The following is a 21079-nucleotide window of genomic DNA, read 5'->3' on the forward strand; positions in this document are numbered from 1 at the left end:
GCTTTCTGCCAGAGTGGTGGTGCAGAGGTAGCCAATTTTCCCATCAATGTTTTATGTAACCATTTTTAAAAAAAAATCGATACTAAGAAGTGAAAGATCGATATTATATTGGGCAGCCGAATATCACGATATATCGCCAAAACGATTATTTCCCACACCCCTAATACATATCATAGCTCTCATATCTATATTACAATGTCAGCATGTGATCTGGAAGCAGATGCTTTAAAGACTTTAAAAGACATAAATCTTCAGTTTCTTTAAATCAAGGTAACAAATAATTAATTTGTTCAGACTGCTATGACAGTTTATTTTTAACTAATAACTGAAACTTAATTTGCTGTTTTGTTAATTTAGTTTTTTTTCAAGCTTTTTTACTGTCATTACCATCATATAACCCATTGCCTTGGGGAGCAGTGGGTTGCCATTGTGTGGAGCCAGGGGAGCAGAGTGGTATTAAGGGTCTTTGCTTAGGGACCCAGAGTGGCAGTCTTTGGTAGGGGGGTCTATGCCCTAACCACTAGGCCTCCAGTTGCAAGTATTGCAACTTGCTTTCCCTTATCTTTGCTAAAACCAAGGTCAGAATCAAGATAGGGGGAGATTAGAATGCAGTCCTCGCTGTACTCTGTGAGGAAAGAGAAAGAACCAAGAAAATAAAAAGATGTAATTTCTTAAAGAGAATGAAAGTCTACATGGGTGTGGCTTTTACCAGGTAGGGACAATTGAAGAGGGACCGGGGCTAAAAAACGGACGCCGACGTCACACTCTACCTGCTGGACAGATAAATTCATTATACAAATGAAATTTAAATATAAATCTTAAAATATAAATGTGAAGTCTAGTTTGGCATGATTTTTTAAACAGAGCAGTGTAGTCAATCGACTCTGTCCTCCCGGTGGAGACGACTACTTAGTTTGTTAGCCTGCAGTCATCAGCTCCGTTTCAACAGTTACTGTTAATATCCATAGAAGCCTTACCTGCAGGTGACTGTAGCTATTTTCAGTAGCTTGGTACCAAATGCATAGAGAAACGTGTAACTTATTGGCAAAACAAACAACAGAATTATGGAGCGTTTTGTATCTCATCACCTTTTGGCTTTAACTTAAAATGTAAAACTTTCCTTTGTGGAGTTCTGAAAAAATATTTTTCACTGTGTTTTATCTAGAGAGAATAAAGAGGTGTGTTTTACAACCAGGATATGTTCTTTTTCACACCTTTATATTGGGTCTATTTTCGCTTAGTTTTCCCCACTTCTGCATTCTCTTTCATCGTTCTGTTGCTGCAAAAACATTGTATTTAATATCTATTTCAATATTTTTGGAGCACATGTATATTTAAAGGGTCTTCTAAGTGTCAGAGCTGAAAGATTTTGTTATGGAGGAGGGAAGAAGAAAAGCATCTACAAACACGTAAAAAACAACAACCTTTAGCCTCCAGCCTTGCAAATCAAAATCTTAACAACCTCAGGCAGAATACATTAAACTTGGAAGCTGGTGTCAGGTGGGTTGTGTGATGCTTAAACTTCAAGCATCAATCAATGTATTTATCAATGACTTTTTTTTCTCTTCTCACACATCTGAGATCTGATCGCACGAATGCTTCACTGTTTTCTGCCCAGTCTGTTATATTATTCATCAGCCTGGAGGCTAGATGAGTAGTGACATGTTAAAATAGGACAACAGCAGTTTATCTTGCAAGTGTCTGCCTAAATATTTAATTTTTCCTCTGAGAAGCATAGCAAAATACAAGCTGCTGTTATGCGGAGCTGCAACGCAGAAGACATAAGCAGCAAGAGAGTTTAGGGACGTAGTTATCGCATGTGTCTGTAATTGGTTGAGGCATTTTTAATCTTTTCTTCTCACTTCATACTTTATGTAAAAATATGAATTTCTCTGAGGATCTCTCAAGAAATAATTGAGCTGCCTGTGTGTGTTTGATGTGGCTGCCTGAGCACAGACTTTGATGACCCTGCAATCACATGTGCAAAAACAAACACAATCCTCTCAGGCTCAATCAAGCTGCAGGGTATCAATTATTCCTCCCTGTTTCATTGAGTTTAGTGCTCTTGTCTTTCTACCAGCTACTGCAGTTGAATTGTTATACACACACAATGCAACAGATACCTAATGTTTATGTTTCTTCATAATATAATTTGGTTTACTGTAGATTTTTTAAACTATACCATATAAATCTGATTTTGTTTTGTTAATTTTAGATCAAACAAATTTTAAATTCAGACCAAAAAAACAACTAAACTTTATACTGTGGTTTTTGGTAAGTCTCTGATCTACACGCATGATCACTTTCAGAATTTAGATGAAAGATGTGAGGTTTATTTATAAAGAAATGATAAATGCTATCGTACGGGTCGATCTCTGATCTGAGGAAAGAAACAGGAACTGGGTGGACTGGAGCTCTGAAGTCAGAGGAAGGATAGATTAACACAGGGAGACAGATTATGGGAGATGATTGCAGATGAGTGCTTAGTGAGTTGCTGATGGAGATCCAACAGGGAGGGGTGAGTGGGAACCAGGGTTGATGGAGAGTTGACAACTTGATTCAGGTGGAGACCTAAGGGAGCTCTACAGCATCAGGAATTATGTCAGAGAAGCATGGTGGAGAGCCGGGAAGTTATGAGGAGGTTGTGTTGAAGCAGAGGGAGAAGCAAGGGCTGTCAGGAAGGATTTTACAAAGACTAACAAAGTTTGCGTAATTCTGTAGGTAAAGGTTAATAACAGCAGTAGCTGATAACTGGATCATACTGTACCTGATCTAACAGCATTTTTATTTTATTTTTATTAACTGTCCTTTTTGTGCCTACTGGGTTACACCAGATGCATATTGCACACATGCATTGAGATGTAAATAAGCCTAAGTGTGGTGTTGTGGATAAAACGTTTACTTTCTATCAAATCCCCATCTTGCATTAACTAGTCTCTGTCATTCAAATCTCTATATTTTGCAGCAAAAACCGTAATAAAATAACAAGGTAACTCTAAAACTATGCTGCCTGATAAATTCCAGATGGAGCATTTATGCAGACAAAGAATATTTTTTTACCTTAAATGGCTGCTGTTTATATGTTGTACAGTTTTTGCTTAATTACAGCTCTTTCAGCAAATGGCATTGTCTGTATCCTCTAGTTAAAAATTTGATATAATTAGCAAATTGCTAGCCTAGTAAACTAGCCCCACCCACCAGCGGCCAAAATCATTTCTGCCTGCTAGTGGTCTAGCCTCAATCAATGCCCCAGGCCCTAGAACTGACGGGCCAATCACAACGCAGAGATGTGTTTTGAATTTCTGGATGCAAAGTGGGCGGGGTTTTGAGGGCGGGACGACAAAGCTGCACGACGCTGGAGAAAACAGAAAACAAGGAAGATGGCAACAACTATTGAACAGTTCTCATTTGACTCAGCTTTGGAATCAGTTTTTGGGATAAAGATGAAATGTTGATCATTGCCATACTGTATTACCCAAGTACCCACAGATTGGTTCATCGAAGGCAGATTAGGGGTTTCTATCGACTAAAACGTTTTTTTTTTTTTTGGAAGATCAAAGACAGGCTTTTGGCTTTGGTGGAAGTGAGCAGTTATTCTGTTTAGATTGAGTTATTTTGACCAGCGGTAAATATTTCCAAACTTATGAGTGTGTGAGCTGTAGCACAATCAATTTAAATAAATCTGATTTGTATTTAATTTTTCGACAAAAATGCCCACAAGAGTAATTACTTTCAGGTACATAAATGTCAAATTATTAAACAAAATTCAAAATGAATCACAGACAGAGAAGAAAACTGCTGGTACTTTTCTTTTGCTATGATGAAAAGGCTGACATAAGCTAACTTCTTCTTGTAAGCAAATCATTGATCTGCTTGTGTTGAGATATTTCGATTAAGATGATTACATTTAAAAAAAACTACATGGTTGGTTATTTATATAATTCATGTAAAAAAAAAGACTTGGAATTCATAGTTTCAGACTTGGGACCATACATAATAAATAGACTTTCACTGATGCTCTTTCATGGTGCATCAGTGCAGATATGCTTATTAACCAGTAAGGTCTCACCACAGAATGTTTTGTGTATTATTGAAAGAGCCAGGGAACTTTAAACAGCATTTTGTTATGCATTCTACTTGATTTTTCTTTTTTAGTGTGGTTGTAATGTTACTGTGAAGGCAGCCTGAGTCCTATTGAGGAATGTAAAGTTTTGAACCACCAATATTTAATAATTACAAGCTTTGTTTCCTACATCAATATTATATGATTGATTATGGAATTCGTTTTAGCAGCATATTTTTTATTTCTTTTTTTTTCAAAATGTTCTTAAAACCCCCCAAACAAAATCATTATTGCAAAGGTAAAGCTTTGATAAAGTCAGAATAGTTGGATTTTTGTGTCTGGTTCAGGTTCGTATAACTTTCTAGTTCATGTGCCTTTTACTGGCATGTTTATTTTTTCTAATTTAAGGATTCCTTAAAAATTAATGGGGAAATTTACATAAAAATTTAAAAGCAGAGTGGCATGGTCCCATAGAAGTGATTAACTTTTGATGTTATTTTGGCTCTAGATCCAGAACTTTTTTATCCTATCTTGTCAAAGGTTTTGGGTGCTTGATTGCACCTGTTTTATTTGTGTTGGATGGACAAAATGTTTAAACTGCAGGGTTATGAATTAAAATGATTCTGGAATAAATTTATGGAGTCATTTCTATCCGTTTTTTCAATGACATTATTATTTTCAAAATAAAGGCTGATCTTGCAAAATGTCCTTATCTGAGGATTCTACCAAAACTGCAATAATCAGTGATTTGTACGTTTTCTAAAACTAAGATTGGAATATCTTGCATGCGACATTGTATATACCAATGATTGCTGCAACTTACAAAACTTAACAATGTAGATAACCAAACATTTAGCCACGCTGACAAACAGGCTTTCTTATTATCTGACTGAATGCACGTTTAACAAGAGGTCACTGAGCTGCCATGCATCTCCACAGGCTTGCCTGTGCAGGCAACCTGAATAATTTATATGGCCAATTTTTAGACCATCTTAGAGGATGGCTATGTGAAATTACCTTGTATTGATTCTGTAAATTGAGAGAAGAGGAGGGAGAGGCAAGGAGAAAGTGACACATCATCGAGTACAAGGAGATAAGGAGCGCTGTGGTTTTTGTTTGTGTTCATGCCTGATTCAGACTAACTAGTTACTGTTTCTAAAGCATTTGACTCTTTTTTGCCTTTTTTAGTGACTTCAGCTATTACCATCTTTTTGGAGATGTTATTGCCAAAATGTTTCAAGATAATTTTCTGCTGGGTTATGAAATACTATTTAAAATGTAGGGGAATATTTAAACTGATTAGCTGGAATTAGTAAACTCAATAACTGGCTAGTCTAGGGCTGAAACCATTAATCGCATTAATCGTGATTAATCGATACTTGAAATATTCATAAACTAATTTATTAATCAATTAATCTTTAACTGTAGTATAGAAACTCTAAAACATGCCTTTAGCTGACCGAGCAACCCACTTAGAGCAGTAATTATATCAAAATTGTAAACAAATGTAAGAAATATTTTTCATTTAAGAGAAAAAAAAAAAATGTTTTTTATCTGTCAATAATCTCTATCCAGAACTCTCCAAGCGGAAAAGATTTGTTTCACTTGGTTTAATTTAGTAAATAATGTTCTTTGAGGGACCTGTGGCTATTCAATTATTAACCAATTAATTAAAAAAAATAAGCATCAGATTAATCGATTTGCAAAATAATTGTTGCAAATCGTAAATAGTTGCAGTTTCTGTGTAAATTGTTAAGAATTTAAGTTGTATTTGAATGGGGAAGGGTTCAGCATTTCCTACTCGAGCCAGACTTCCAATGTTATTGTGAATGGCAAACCGTGAGCAAAGTTTAACAGTGTTTTGTGCATGTTGTAAACTCTAAAAATAAATAAATGCTGCATTAGTCTTGTATCAACTATAATAAATGAAATGGTTGCTGAAGATCTCTTAGTCTAAAACCTGGCCATTCAAATTGACACTTTTTGTTTCAGTCTATCCTATTGTTACCACATTTTACTTATATCTATATTTTGTTCTCAGAATCTGCTTAAAAGTGCTGTACAGCCACACAGAATACAAATAAGTCTACTTGGAGGACGAATAGGAAGAAATAGCTTGAAAAACAAGAAAACGACAAATATATATTCCTCAGAAGAATTCTGGCTGGCTGAAGTATGCCTTATAATTTGTCACTAGAGGTTTGTGTTTGTAAATACTTGTTTAGAGTAAACAGATTTCTATTTGGATTTAATAATCTTTTATGATCAGGTAGGAAAAAAATTGAAAGAACTGACCATGGCTTGATGTATTAGAGCCATAAAACTAAAACTGAAGTATACTTGATTGCTTGCTCAAAATGCTCTGGCTAGTAGCCATAAAATGAACTTGAACTTGGTTTATTTACTTTGAGGATTATAAGTTGCAAAGAGTTATTAACTTGTGTCGCATTAAAGAGAGGAAAAAATGACTCCTGTCAGTGATTTATTCAGTGTGGGACCATGATTTCCCAGGCCAATCTGTCAGATCTCTTCGTGGGAAAATTTAGAGCCTATCTCCAATGCTCTGGTATACAGAGGGGGAATATAAGGAGCTTAGTATCCTCACTGTTCTGGAATAATCACATTATAGAATTCTTCCTCTGATCTGGACCAAACACATTTTTCTGCACAGAACTTATAACCTAATAAATACAAGTTTGGTTTAAACGCCCTGCCTATAACTAAATCAACAAGCTCTGCTTTCTTTTTCCAGTTTATGACTCTCCTTGAAGAGGTCACAGATGTTAGCTGGAGTCTGAAGAAACTAAGTTTTTCTCTAAGAATAGATCAATGAATGACCGTGATGCAGAGCTTTCCAGTACCCTATACTTTAAAACGCCACACAGATTTTCCATCAGCTTCAAGTTGGGACCGAGACTGGCCTCTTACAAAACATACATTCTTTTATATTTTTGTCAGAAATATATATCTGTCTAGGCTAGAAAGTATGATTCTCTCAGTACTGATAGTGTGTATGTGTATTAACATTATTCTGTTGCCTCAGAAAATGGTATGTCACTTTTACTGTGATGTATAGTAAAGGATGTCACAATATCAAAACTTGATATTTGAAATCAATCCTCACACAGCCAACATGTTTTGTGTAAGCACAAAGGAGGAAAGTGTGATTCACACTCATATAATAGTCAAACAGTTAGCTCTGCACACTTATGAAATAAATTTACAACAAATTCACATTAAAATCTAAGAATTTAATATACAAAGATAATGAAACTCTAAGTCAAACATATTTCAGTCAACAACTTTTGGCCAAGCTAGTTAAACTCAACCAAAACTAAGAAGCTACTATGTACACAGAGAAGAAAAACTGCAAACTGTGAAGCTGTCTGTAAGAAGGAACAGAGCAGACTGTACTTAGGTCCTTCGGTGTCTGCAGCACAATGCTGCATATCTTCTATAAAGGCATTGTGGAGAGTGTGATCTCTTCCTCCACCGTCTGCTGGGGTAACAGCATCAGAGCAAATATTTGAAAGACACTCGATAAGCTAATAAGGAAGGCCGGTCTGTTCTAGGAACTCCTCTAGAACATCTGGAGATGATTTTATAGAGAAGAATTCTTCATAAAATGTAGAACATTATCAACAGTGAACATCCTTGTCAGAAGACTGTTAAACACCAGCAGAGTGTATTCAGTCAAAGACTTCTCGACATCCGGTGAAAGAAAGACCACTAAATAGCTGCCTGCAGCTATCAACATGTACAACTCGTTAAAAGAAGCTAATCATTTACTACAACATTTAGGTTCTATTTGGAATTAACACAGTACACCTCAGTTGAATTGAACTGAATTAAATAAAAAAAATATTAAAAAAATAGCTCAAACTGTCCACTGTAATATTATCTTCTAACTGCCTTTCCAAGGTAAGAGAACCTTTGTTAGTCAGAAAACATTCAGTTTCACCTGGGTTAATTTAGTAAAAAGTCTTCTTTAAGGTCATAGGGAAGTCATATTTAAATATCAAATCATTCTGGCTTAAACATGTATATAAATGTACTCTTTATCGGACCATGTTGTCCCAAAAGTTAGAAATTTTCTATAAAAAAAAATCCTGTCTTAAAATCTGTGTTGTTGTTTTTTTTCGTTATCTTATGCAGGCCACTTGTCATCTTGTACACCTGAATTTGGCCAATCATACATCATACAACGGTCATCTGTCAATCAATTTTTTTCGGTCATAGCATCTTGACTCATATGTCGCAGCTAATATATACGCAACAGTTGAACTAAGAATAATTTATTTTACCATTGAGTTACGTCCCAGTGTTCACGGGGATGGACGTCTGTGTCTTCGGCAGGCGTAGAGCTAACAGATCTGGCAGAGTTGCGATGCAAGGGCTCAAACATGTACGGCTGTAAGCCCTCTACACCAAACTCAGCTTCTGCCTCCCTGGCGTCCTCTCCCACAACAACTTTCTCCTCTAAATAAAAAAATGTATGACGGAGGAGACTCATCCACGACCTCCAACACAAAATCTCCTCCTCTTGCATGTTTCCGATGTCCATAGCGTTCCTTGACCGTGTCGTTGTTAAATGCTACTTGTTCCCAATGTAATTTCCCTTTGGGAACCTACTAGTACTAAGTTGCTAACTGTTTATCAAGATGCTTCCGAGACACTGACCACAACCAAACTTGCTTGCGAACCTACCGTAACAACAATCCCGCCCCCTTGATAACCGGCCAATCACATTCACTTTATTCACTCGTGTTAAGTCAGGCACCACTCGGGAGATTCAGAACTGCAACCATTGGAACAGCCACTTCCCTACGACTTTAAAGAATGTTTGGCTATGATTATTGATCGAAAAAATAACAGATTAGTTCATTCAATCAGTTCTCATCAACCGATTAATTGATTTGCAATATAATCATTAGTTGCAGCCCTAATGTCCAAGGCACTGTAGTGATAAGCTAAACTGTAATTGCTTTGTCATTTTAGAGTAAGACTTTATTTTCTTTAATCTTATGTCTATATAGGTACTAATGTTTTTCCTCGATTTTTACAACCATTGTCAAGTGGCTGTGTTTTCTTATATTGCTCCAAGGCAAACTTTTCCATGGGGTGATAATAAAGTGAGACTGATGCTGCTATGCTCTGATTTAGTGTGCCGAAGTGTCAAACTGGTAGAAAGGTTATAGTGGTGCAATATTTTCCTTTTGACATTGTCTCCTTCTACTCTGTTGAATTTAAATAGAGCTTCTCAGTAATGTCATAGGAGTTTTGACCCCAATATATGCTATTTCTAGTTCAACTACTAAATGTTCCATTTAGGGGGTTAACCTTTCCTAGTCTTGACTATTGCTTAAGTAGACTGCAAATACATACTGTAAAATGCTAAAGCATATAATTAAATCATACTCTGATGACTCACACACTAATGCAATAAAGCAAAAATACACAGATTGTCTAAAACTGGTCTGGACATTTGTGCAAGAAGGTGATGACAGGCCATGTCAACATGTCTCTAAATAATATCCGGAGCAAATCATGCCGTGTTGCAGGCACTGGTCTATTTTTTACTCCAACATGACTACAGGGTCATCCTATTCGTAGAAATCCAACATGCACCAGTAGTAAGTGCACCCTCATGCAATATCACTTAAATGTCAAATGATTCAGTACATAATCCCCTTAAACTCACTGCAATACTCCTTACAGTGAATAATGAAAATTTTGTATAGATTTACTATGCTGACATTTTTGTTGTTCAAAAAAATCATTTATTTTATTCAATATTTTGTGTCTTTGTAATGAGAACAACTCCAATAAGCTTGAGGATCTGAGTCATGTACATTACTCTGGAGATACTTTGACATTTTTCAGTAAGTTGCTGTTTCCCAGAAGTTTTTGTTTTGTTTTTGGAACCTTTGATCACCAGGGAAGGTGAATTCAAATCAAGTTGCAAAAATATCAAATTGCTGGCTTTCCAGAGACTGAGGATCTTACAAAGGCTTTTTTGCCATTTTTCCTTCATAAAAATCTTTTGGTAGTTTAGAAAATAATTCAAAGTTTAATATGGCAGTTTCGAGTCAGTTAGTTTGTTTGCTGGTTGGTTTGTATGTTTTGTGTCTGTCTCATCTCCTGATCGTCCACTGTTCCTCCCCTGCTGAGTCCTCAGGGTTTTTGGCTCTATATGCGGGGAGGTTCAGTCTTTATCCCCGGTTAAAAGGTCCTCCATCAAGTTCTGGTTCCATGTCCTGTGTCTGCTACCCTCTGCCTCTGAGCCTGCCTGTCTGCACCTTATCCTGTCTGCTCCTATGTGTGACCGCCTGGTCATGCTTCCGGACCGGCCTGGGAGCTCTATGGTGCCTAGAAGCCTGCTTTTCACAAAGCAGATCTGTGCTGAACTTTCTTGGTCTGGCTGCCTTGATCAGCAATTGGATGCAACCAGTTCAAATTTATTGGCTGTCAGAAAGGAAAACGCGCATTTTGACCCATCAAGGCGTCTTGCGGTACCATCATGATGGACGTAAAAAGCGCATTTGTTGGTAAAAGAAGGCAAAAAAAGCGGCGAAATTTCGGAAAAACGTGAGCTTTTAGCAGGTTAATTTCAATCTTAATGTGATAATTAGATGTGAATAGTGGCATTCTTAGCTTGCCATAGATCTGCGGGACATTTTGCTCCCCCTTGACGAGCGTCAACCATTGACTTTGCATGTAAACTAGCTGCTCCTGCTGCCTCTGCTACTTTTGGTGTGAACGCAGCATTAGGTAGACATGAAAATGTGAAATGCTTACTGATACCTTGTAAGCTAATGCAGGGTGACCATACGTCCTCTTTTTTCCCCGGACATGTTCTACTTTTCAGACCTAAAAAAAGTGTCCAGGGGGGATTTCAAAATCGTCTGGGATTTTGGTAGACTAGAGTGCAGCACGTAGTCGAAACAGACTGGGCACTCAAACAGAGCTGTCAGCTCTGTGGCCGGTTCCGGGAACCCCCCCAAAAAAGCACCCTTGCTAATGGTGCAATATTTTTGGTTTGGAGCAATGTAAAAGGTCCAGTAAAGCTCTAGTTTCTGCTACAGTGAAGTCATAAACTGTGCAACAATAACTACCATTAGCTGTCATCAGTTTTACTGACACAGACAGCCCAATAACAAGGTTTTGTTGGTGTGCTCACCCTGCCAGATATGCTAGTACTTATCTGGCAGGGTGAGCTGCATTATGCACCCCTGGCTATCTACCCTGCTGCTTTGGTTAATTAGTAAAAAAAATATGCAAAATGAACTGAAAAAACATAGAAACATTTACAGGGCTGCTGCTGAACATTTTTGCATTGACCATATTGCTAGACTCAGTGTAAAAATATATATTTAGTATGCACCAAATGCATGTTGTTTGGCTTAGAATTATTATTTGTCTCTAAGTAATTAAATTTATTATTATCATCAGCAAACCGATAGGGAAATGATATAACACAGTGGTACATTCAATTTAATTATATTGAGACCTACTGTTATATGGTATACTCTTTTACCAAACAATAACTTTATACTTAAGTTATATATTTCTTTAATAGAAGGCTGAAATCTAAACTTATAGTTAAAAAAGAACATCTGAATTATATAGATTGTCCAATAAATAAACCAATACACTCAAAATGTCATGCCATATGCCACTTATTAACTAAACCACAGTTTATTTAATGGATCTTTTTTTCTTTAATCATTTCCTTTATTTATTTAAAAAATACATTAAAAAAATTCCCTTTATGAGTATGGAATTGCACCTTCTTAATCACATTTCCTGCATTTCTCAGTGAATCAGATGCACCTGCAAACAGGTTTACAATGATTGAATAAGCTAAGGCACTTAGTTTGATAACAATATCAAAGCCTTTTCTATTTGGTGCAGTAGGACTAAGGGTGAAATACTTGATAAGAATACATAAATTCCTATACAATATCAGCAAATCTGAGAAGAAATTCTGTGCTTTTATTAAATCTTTCTAATATAGGATTCAGATCACTTTGTCATGTTAACCATTTTTTTCATTATAAAATGTTTGTAGTACATATGATCAAAGAAAGCTCAACTCAGCACAGCAGATAAAAAAAAAAAACATGGCATTTCTGCAGTATCTAACAAGCTGAAAATAACGTGCTGTTCATTTAATGGTCACTTTTCACTATGTCAGATAACATTGCAAGATAATAACTCACAAAAGCAACAGTAGTGAGTCTGCAGAAGTCCTGCTGTAAATATAGATTAGTGCTAGAAGTCCCCGTAGCTTGGCTTTATACCTTGTAGATGTTGAAGCTATTATGTTTGAATTAGGGGAAATTTATGACAGTGCTAAGCTCTAATATTCCCTATGCTGGAATACAGACTAGTGCTCTTGTGTCTCTATATAAAGATTATGAGAACTGAATTGTGAGAATGTATGTTAAGTCAAGACAAAATTATTGCTTAAACAGAATCACAACATTAGTTTGTCTTTTGGGGACATGTAGTCATTAAGCTTTTCCATATAAAATGTACTGCAGACATTGGGAAAGGAGTATACAAGAACAAAAGGTTTACAGAGACATGTGCTCTAAGTACATATTACTCTTCATCCTAACATTTTGAAGTTATAACCATAGTACTTACCGGTAGTTTTAATTCTAGCAAACTTTACCTTTAGCTTTAGAGGGACAATCTGTAAATATTTTGGCCTGTTATTAGCAAAAACAAGTACTGCTTTCATAATTACATAGGCTGTCAATGTCTAATGATAATCCCACCAAAAATTAAAACATTTCCATAGTTTACAATGAGGTGTTTATAAATACTTAGTTGAGGATGCACTCAATGGAAGACGACATGATGCGTCACCATCTTCAATTACAATAGATGCAATTGGGCACTCTTGTTAGTCTTAAGTGTTCATATGGACTGGTGTTGTCTGTTGAGGAGGAGTGTACTGTAGAAGACACAAAGATGACAGTAGATCTTTTTACTTACCCTTCTTTTGAAGTGGTGGACAATCCTTACCTCTTTCCAAGCTAGATGAAAGAGAAAATTAACAAGAAAAGAAAAAGCGGTAAAACTGGGAGAGAATGTTTACATTGGCATGCCTTTTACCAGGGCACAGATTCAGAAAACGGGTTAATTAAGAAATAAAAATACGTTCTGTGTTAAACCCTTGCATATCCTAGGTTTTCAGTTTCAGAAGGCCAGATTATCATTATCCTAAATCAGGTTTTTATCATTAGTTACTCCATGAACCAACTCTGGTCAATTGTAGCATTTGTTGAATTTTTGTGTTGTATATTTCAGCTGAGGCCTGACATAGGAAAAGTGCTCATTATGCTCTATGTGATAAGATGTATTTCTAATACCATATTCCTCGATTTAGAGCAACACCATTGTCGAACAAGTATATAATTTATATCAATAAAGTTTCAGCCTCTTTACTCAAATGTCACAATAAGGACAGCTTCTTTTTTCCGACCCTCCATTTTTTATGCTGAAGGCGAACTGTCAGGGAGGAAGTATTAAACCATTACAGCTCAGGTGCCCATCAGATCAGATCGATCATCCGATCAGTCACAATTTATCAGTGATGTCAGTTTTTCCTGTTGGTAGAGAGGAGTGTCCCTTCATGCAGTGAAGGACATGGTTGTTCGAATTCAGGCTAATTGAAGCCATCAGACATTCTCTTTTCTCTAAAATTATTGAATTTATTAGGTTTTGTTTAAATATATTTTACAACAGGGCTTTGCAGACATTTTTCGTGTAATTCATCAAACTACCCCTCTTCCCATCTACCCCCACTCACACAAAGTTTTGCAGTGTTCCTTTTTCACAAATCCACTAGATATGAATAAAAGAAAAAAATCCACAGGACTGAGGCTATAAGTGAAGAAAATGAACTGAGTCAATATCACATTTTCAGATTTCAAGCATTATTTATTCGTTTGTTTTTGGGGTTTCCAGGCATCATATTCACTGCTCCTGCACAAAATAAAGATATTATTATTTTATGCTTTTTATGTGCTTTCCTTCTTTATTAACAACATTGCCATGTTTTCTTGTAAAAATGCCTTGTTCAGCTATTTCAAAGCAAGCTCTAGGGGCAGAGAAATATCATTTTCAGTTGCATGTTTGCTCTAATCATATTAAGTTGTGAAGAAAGGATAAAGGTCTTGTATTATATGAATCCATCCATCCATTTTCCGTCACGCTTACCCCAAGCGTGGTCTTCCCCTGTCTACAGATGAGAGGCGGGGTACACCCTGAACAGGTCGCTAGTCCATTGCAGGGCAACAAACACATGACAAATTCATGCACACACTCAGACCTAAGGAGAATTTAGAGAAACCAATTAACCTAACAGTCATGTTTTTGAACTGTGGGATGAAGGCGGAGTACCCGGAGAGAACTCAGCATCCTCAGGGAGAACATGCAAACTCAATGCAGAAACACCCGGGGCCTGGAATCTAACCCGGAACCTTCTTGCTGCAAAGCAGCTGTGCTACCCACTGCACCACTAAGCAGCCCATTATATGAATCATTTGTTGAAATAACGCTAACCGATGCTGTGTAATTCAGCTGGTAAGGGTTAAACATAATAGCCCATAACTTGACCTTCAACCAGATTTAACTTGATTTAGTTCTACATACTCTTTTACAGTATCTTCCTTAAATCAGTTTTTAATCATCCATCCATCCATCCATCCATTATCTGACACGCTTGTCCCGGGTGGGGTCGCGAGGGGTGCTGGTGCCTATCTCCAGCAGTCAATGGGCGAGAGGCGGGGTACACCCTGGACATGATGCCAGTCCATCGCAGGGCAACACAGAGACACACAGGACAAACAACCATTCACGCACACAATCCCACCTAAGGAGAATTTAGAGAAGTCAATTAATCTAACAGTCATGTTTTTGAACTGTGGGATGAAGGCGGAGTACCCGGAGAGAACTCAGCATCCTCAGGGAGAACATGCAAACTCAATGCAGAAACACCATGGGCCTGGAATCTAACCCGGAACCTTCTTGCTGCAAAGCAGCTGTGCTACCCATTGCACCACTAAGCAGCCCATTATATGAATCATTTGTTGAAATAACGCTAACCGATGCTGTGTAATTCAGCTGGTAAGGGTTAAACATAATAGCCCATAACTTGACCTTCAACCAGATTTAACTTGATTTAGTTCTACATACTCTTTTACATTATCTTCCTTAAATCAGTTTTTAATCAGTAGAAATAAATAATGTGATGGGAAAAGAGGTAGGAAAAACCTTAAAAATCGGATTCAGATTATTTTGGTTTTCAGAAGAGTGTAATGAATCATTAATTTGAGATGTTGCTGCTTGACCAAGTGGAGGAAATGTGCTGAAAACATGATTATGGACTCCTGGGGAGGCAGAGATTGCTGGCTGAAAGAAAATCAAGCATGGTAGTGTGGAAAGAATTCTAAAGTGTAAATTTTTAAAGCTTAAACTGCCTAAGGCAAATATATTTCTTCCAAAATTCAGGTGGACTACCACTTAAACAGAACTTTACATACAAAGCCATAAAAGTATGGAAATATAATAGATGAAGCATCCTGTACTGTAACAGTTTCAGTTTGGAGAACTTGGCATGACAGGACATTTTTTCTGCGGGACAGAAATAAAGCAGTGCAGCAGTCTTGGGTCAAAGATGTCAGACAGTGTCAAGACCCAGCCTTCTGCTTGGAGAGGCTAAAGTTGAAAGAGTAGCATTACATCTATCACGTCATGACAGCATAACTTAACTTTTACTGCACAAAGCTGCAGACCGTCACTCATTCTGCAAAGTGATTGCTTTATCTCCCTGTCTGTCCCCTTTGTCAGTCATGATTAAGGTTTATATAAATCAATCTGCGTGGGCGTGTGCCTGAAGAGATTCTCATTTAGCTGTGGTGCACCATTTAGACATGCATTGCTGCCACATAGAGATTGAAATTAGCAGGGTTAGAGCTAAGGAACCATGGGGATGGGTAAGACTGATTAGCTTTCTTTAATCAACCTAAAAATACATACTGTACAGCTAGTTCCCATTATATTTTAGCATTAATTCAAGCATTTTTGAAATATTATTAAAAAAATATATATGTCACTCATCTTTCTTTTAATTTTTCCGTTTAAAAAAAACTTCCTATTGGTAATCTTTCTGACCAGGATGTCCTGGCCAAGATTAAAAACAGCTAGATGTGCAATGTGCAAACAGTACATCACATTTCCAAACACCAACAATATTTCTAGATCTTTCACAAAAACTACAACAGTAAAGTAGAGAAAGTAAAACACTGAAATGTTAATATTTCTGTCACCTCTGTCTGAAACCTCTTGCTGCATGCAGCAATGAACCTGCAAATTTATATCCACCATGACCAACATGCATTTATGGATTGCTGTGGAAGGTATTGGATTTCCCACATTTCCATTAGATAAAAGTGTTCTCTCATGTTTAAGAAACAAACCATTCTTCTTTACAATTGTTTTAGTGAATTAGAAAAACTTGAAAAAAATATAAAAATCCTTGGAAGAAAACACGTGTACATCAAAATGTAGCATTTAATATTTACATAAGATGCAACTTGTGCTATAGTCATGTAGGATATGAAATGATAGTTTAATTCTTAGCACTGTGTATCTTTTTGTATGACTGAGAAGAAGTGTCTGACTACAGTGGAATAATTACTGATCCGAACAAACTGTTTCTGTGCCCGTTTGTTTTGGATTTAATGGTCCTGCATTGTTTTCCTAATCAAAGTGGGACAAACTATGCATTGCTGCAGTAGGTGGGATCTACAGCAAAGACTTTAGCTCTTTTCTGGAAAGCCTTAAATTAAGTCTAAATCTGTAGACGGCATCCCCTGTGCTGTCCTCACCATCTTAACTAAGTCCCTCCTCTGTCATGCTATGATTCATTACTCAATAAAGTTTTGTGAGCATCTGATTAGAGTCCTGTCCTTTTGAAATTTCAAAGAAAGAAGAGCCTTTTTTATTTGACCTTCCTCACCAGACAGGAAATGTATTCTGTCTAGGAGAGGTAAGACGAACTGTGGATGCCTAGGAACTTTATGCATTCCACACACTAAAAAAATAAACCCCTACCGATGCTGCCGCTGTTATCTTTAATGGTATGGTGTTTTTCTGGTTAGGTTTAGTGTTGTTTTTGCCTAAATTATAGCCATGTTATTAATTTAGCATATAGCCAACTTAGCTAATCTATGTCCATGGCATTCTGAGGAGCAGAGTTCATTCACCTGTCCAAAGAAGCACTACAGGTAGACCTATTCCTCCCCTTCATGTCTACCCACTTGTAAACATGTGGTGTTTCTGTGTTACAAATGATTGAAAGATGAAGGCAAAACATACATAAACATACATTTTAGGCAGTAAAGTGCAAACCTGGAGAAATGTGCTGCCCTGTTGGTGTAACATAATAGTAGTAGGGGGAGTGGCGGCCTAGCGGTAAGGGGATTGCGCCTGGATCTGAGAGGTTCTGAGTACAAGCCCCGCTCCCACAGACTGCCACTCTGGGTCCCTGAGCAGAGACCCTTAACCCCACACTGCTCCCCAGGTGCCGCACCATGGCAGCCCACTGCTCCCCAAAGGGATGGGTTAAATGCAGAGAGTTCATTTTGTTCTTTTTACTTGTGACAATGTAATGACAATAAAGTTGAATTCTATTCTATTCTTGATATAGTAACATGTTGCTGCTGTTGTCTGACAGATCAGTCCAAGAATTGAAGATTGGGTGTTTTTTTTATTCTCTGTTCCTTGGATCAGATAATGGATGGATGGATGGATGGATGGATGGATGGATGGATGGATGGATGGATGCTTGTGACATACAGTAAACCTTAAAGGAAAAGTCCGGTCAACACGGAATGATCAATGGCTCATTATCTTTAACTAAAACGAATAAGTCTGTAGTGATTCAATGAATTTAGCATTAATGGGTAAAAAAATAAAAATAATATTTTTGTCTCGATCACTGAGTCCGGGACCGGGCATTCTCCCCGCTTTACTAGCAAAATCAATGGGAACTATGAGACACATCTGCAGTCAACAACAATTATTTAAGATTGTGAGAAGACTTCATGTAATATGTAATATGTAGCCAACATTTTGAAGAAGAATTTTAAAATATGACTTGTATAATAGCACATTGTGACAAACACCAGATAGAGCACTGGGACTTGCTCAACAGCCGATGCCGCACCTTGACGTCAAAAACTGGTTGGTGGTGGTAGCTTTGACAAACATGGATGTCTCTGGTAAAGCACATTCAAATGAATTTTTTAAACAGTATGTCAGCATTTCAGATTTGAAATACTTTCACAAGTTTGAATTCTGAATATGACCGGACTTCTCCTTAACCGAAAAAAAAAGTCACCGAAAAAATCAGAATACGAACACCAGTGCATTTCTGCACAAGTGATCTCTTAATCATCAACAGGAGATTTGACAATTTCCAAACTACCCTATTTTGTTGTTTTGGTTCTATCTGTCTGTTTTGTGTGTTTTGTGTCTGTGAATGTGTGAATGTGTGTGTGAGTGGGCTGTGAGTGGCACAGATTGAATAAATAAAAAATGCAGTATTCCCAGTTCTATATTTGACATACATTTCAAATGACAGCGTGGACAACTAGTCAATCAAAGTTTTTTTATTTAGGACACATTTTTCCATGCTTTGGCTGTCTCAACAAACAGACATCAGCTCTAAATTAATTACCTCCTCCTTGTTTGTCAGAAGAACGCTTTTAAAGCTTGTCTCCTCCTCTGTCTCCTTTCTTTGTTTTTTGCTACAGCTTTGATATCAGCAGGCTGCTGCACCAACAACTGCAGAAATGTCAAGCTATGGGACAGGTAAACCTCTCTTCAGATTTTTATGCCTTTTCTCTATAAACCTGATTTGTGTTAATTAGAGACTCAGAGTGAAGACAGACAATTAAAGGCAGTGTCAGTTTTCTTAACACAAGGGTCCAGAATCCTGTATTTAGCTTCCATAACTCTACTTTAACATCCATTGTGCACCTATTAACTGCTGTCTTGAACACATGTGTGTTTTGTTAGGTTGGATGGATTTACATTAGCAGGATTTACATGATGAAATAAAAAAGCAAAAGTGTTGGTGAGTGAGGCATTGCATATTAATTTTTATACGAATCAGTGAGAAATAAACAAACATACAGTCAGGTCCTGATTGAATACATTGTGATTGTGAGCAGGTTCTCACTCCATATGTCTCTGTGCTCAGGTGGAATCAGTGGTTTTATATTGTGACTATAGTGTTAGAGGTGACCCTATCCTGTGTATATGTGTCATTGTGCTATCTTCAGTCAGGTTTGTGTGAGGCAGAAATGGCTCTATTAATATTTGATCACAGCAAGACATGGCTTACCTGCCTATAGTCAGCAGGGGGGAGTCCTTGCTGCTCTTGTTGTAAACAGAACAACAAACCAACAAAGTGTGAGAGTTAGCCTCCCTTTCCTCTTCTGTCCCACAACAATACAAGGAGAAGAGAATAATCAAGTAATCTTTGTAGATGATTTTTTAGGTTCAGAGAAAAGTAAGAAGGGTGTGTAGATCGATGTCTTACTTTGATCATCCCTCGGTTTTTTGTTGCAGCAAATGCAGACAGATACAAAATGTTCTATCAGTAACTATGAAAATCTATAAAGCTGGGAATCTTTTATTTTATTTTCCTCTTTTTTTTTTTTTACCAACACCAACCATCACTACTTTTAATACAATTTTTAAAATGTATAAAAAGTCTGCAAGTAGTGCTGAACATAGGCACCGTACCCAAAAACTACAGTTGGTCTGGTCCAGATGTGGCCCACATCTGGGATATTTAATAGGTCATAACTGATGAGAGTGATGGTGGCTGCGAAGGGACGACTGGCTGAGGTAAGACAGTGACAAACATGGGCAGCTCTCAGAACACTTCAGCTGTGAGCTGCATTGATCTTTCTCAAAGTTTAGAGACACTGGAGCAATGAGCCTGAAATGAAATTTCTTCCCATCTATATGGATCTTTTGGAAGCAAACAAGTAGAGGGCTGATCTCCATTCTGACCTTTCTATGGTTTATGGATTTCAAGCAAGAGCGCTGACCACAAAATATCCATTTGCACAATTTTATCAATCCTGTGTGAAGGTACTTTTAACTTTTATGACTTGCAATGGACGGCTGTTCAGTGGAGCAGTGGGTAGCACAAAGAAGGTTACAGGCCTGGGGTCTTTCTGCATGGAGTTTGCATGTTCTCCGTGAGCATGTGTGGGTTCTCTCCGGGTACTCTGCCTTCCTCCCACAATCCGAAAACATGACTGTTAGGTCCATTTTCTCTCAAATCCCCTTAGGTGTGAGTGTGCATGAATGGTTGTTAGTCCTGTTTGTCCCTGTGCTGCCCTGCGATGGACTGGCGACCTGCCCAGGGTGTACCCCGCCTCTCGCCCGTAGACAGCTGGAGATAGGCACCAGCACCCCTCGCTACCCCCGCTTTGGATAAGCGTGACGGAGAATGGATGTTTCAATGAAACTCTACTGCACAACTCTGTCAAAACGCACCAGATGTGGTGGATTGATCTATATGCTAAAGGAGAATATTGTGATAAGTTATTGGGTTAAATAGAGGACAGAGAGCCTGCTGAGTCTAGTTTCATTGATTACATATTTTGACAGTCTATGAAGCGTGCACATATAGACAAACTACTGAGGAAGAGAGCTGTTCAAGAAGGCTGCGGGTATTGTATTTTGCCCTTTTTTGCCTGTTCTAGCATTAATGATAGCTTAATTTTGATTAAATAGCTCAGTTTCTTGCTGTGATAGCTTTTGTATATTAACAAGTTATATGTCGTTGGTGATTACACTCTATTAGTGAATCAGGGTGGAATAACGTATTATTAATACTGCATTTTAACTCACTCATTGAGCATTAATGAGAAAATACACAATCCACCCCACAACTAATGACTTAGAAGCATCGAT

General features: G+C 37.5%; 1 protein-coding gene across 5 annotated transcripts in view; it reads left to right on the forward strand.

Moving 5' to 3' along the window:
- LOC107089083 (coiled-coil domain-containing protein 85A-like) overlaps positions 1 to 21079 on the forward strand; it is a 43494-nt gene that overhangs the window by 19069 nt on the left and 3346 nt on the right. For 4 of the 5 annotated variants that reach the window (XM_015381637.1, XM_015381636.1, XM_015381635.1 and 1 more), the window contains exon 3: positions 18898 to 18955. The exons of the other annotated variant lie outside the window; for it this stretch is intronic. In XM_015381637.1, the coding sequence (XP_015237123.1) occupies positions 18898 to 18955 (58 nt within the window). The remainder of the gene's footprint in view (positions 1 to 18897; positions 18956 to 21079) is intronic. 5 annotated transcript variants of the gene reach the window in all.

This window comes from Cyprinodon variegatus, unplaced genomic scaffold (genome assembly GCF_000732505.1).
Source record: "Cyprinodon variegatus isolate N-32 unplaced genomic scaffold, C_variegatus-1.0 Scaffold238, whole genome shotgun sequence".
Lineage (NCBI taxonomy): Eukaryota > Metazoa > Chordata > Actinopteri > Cyprinodontiformes > Cyprinodontidae > Cyprinodon > Cyprinodon variegatus.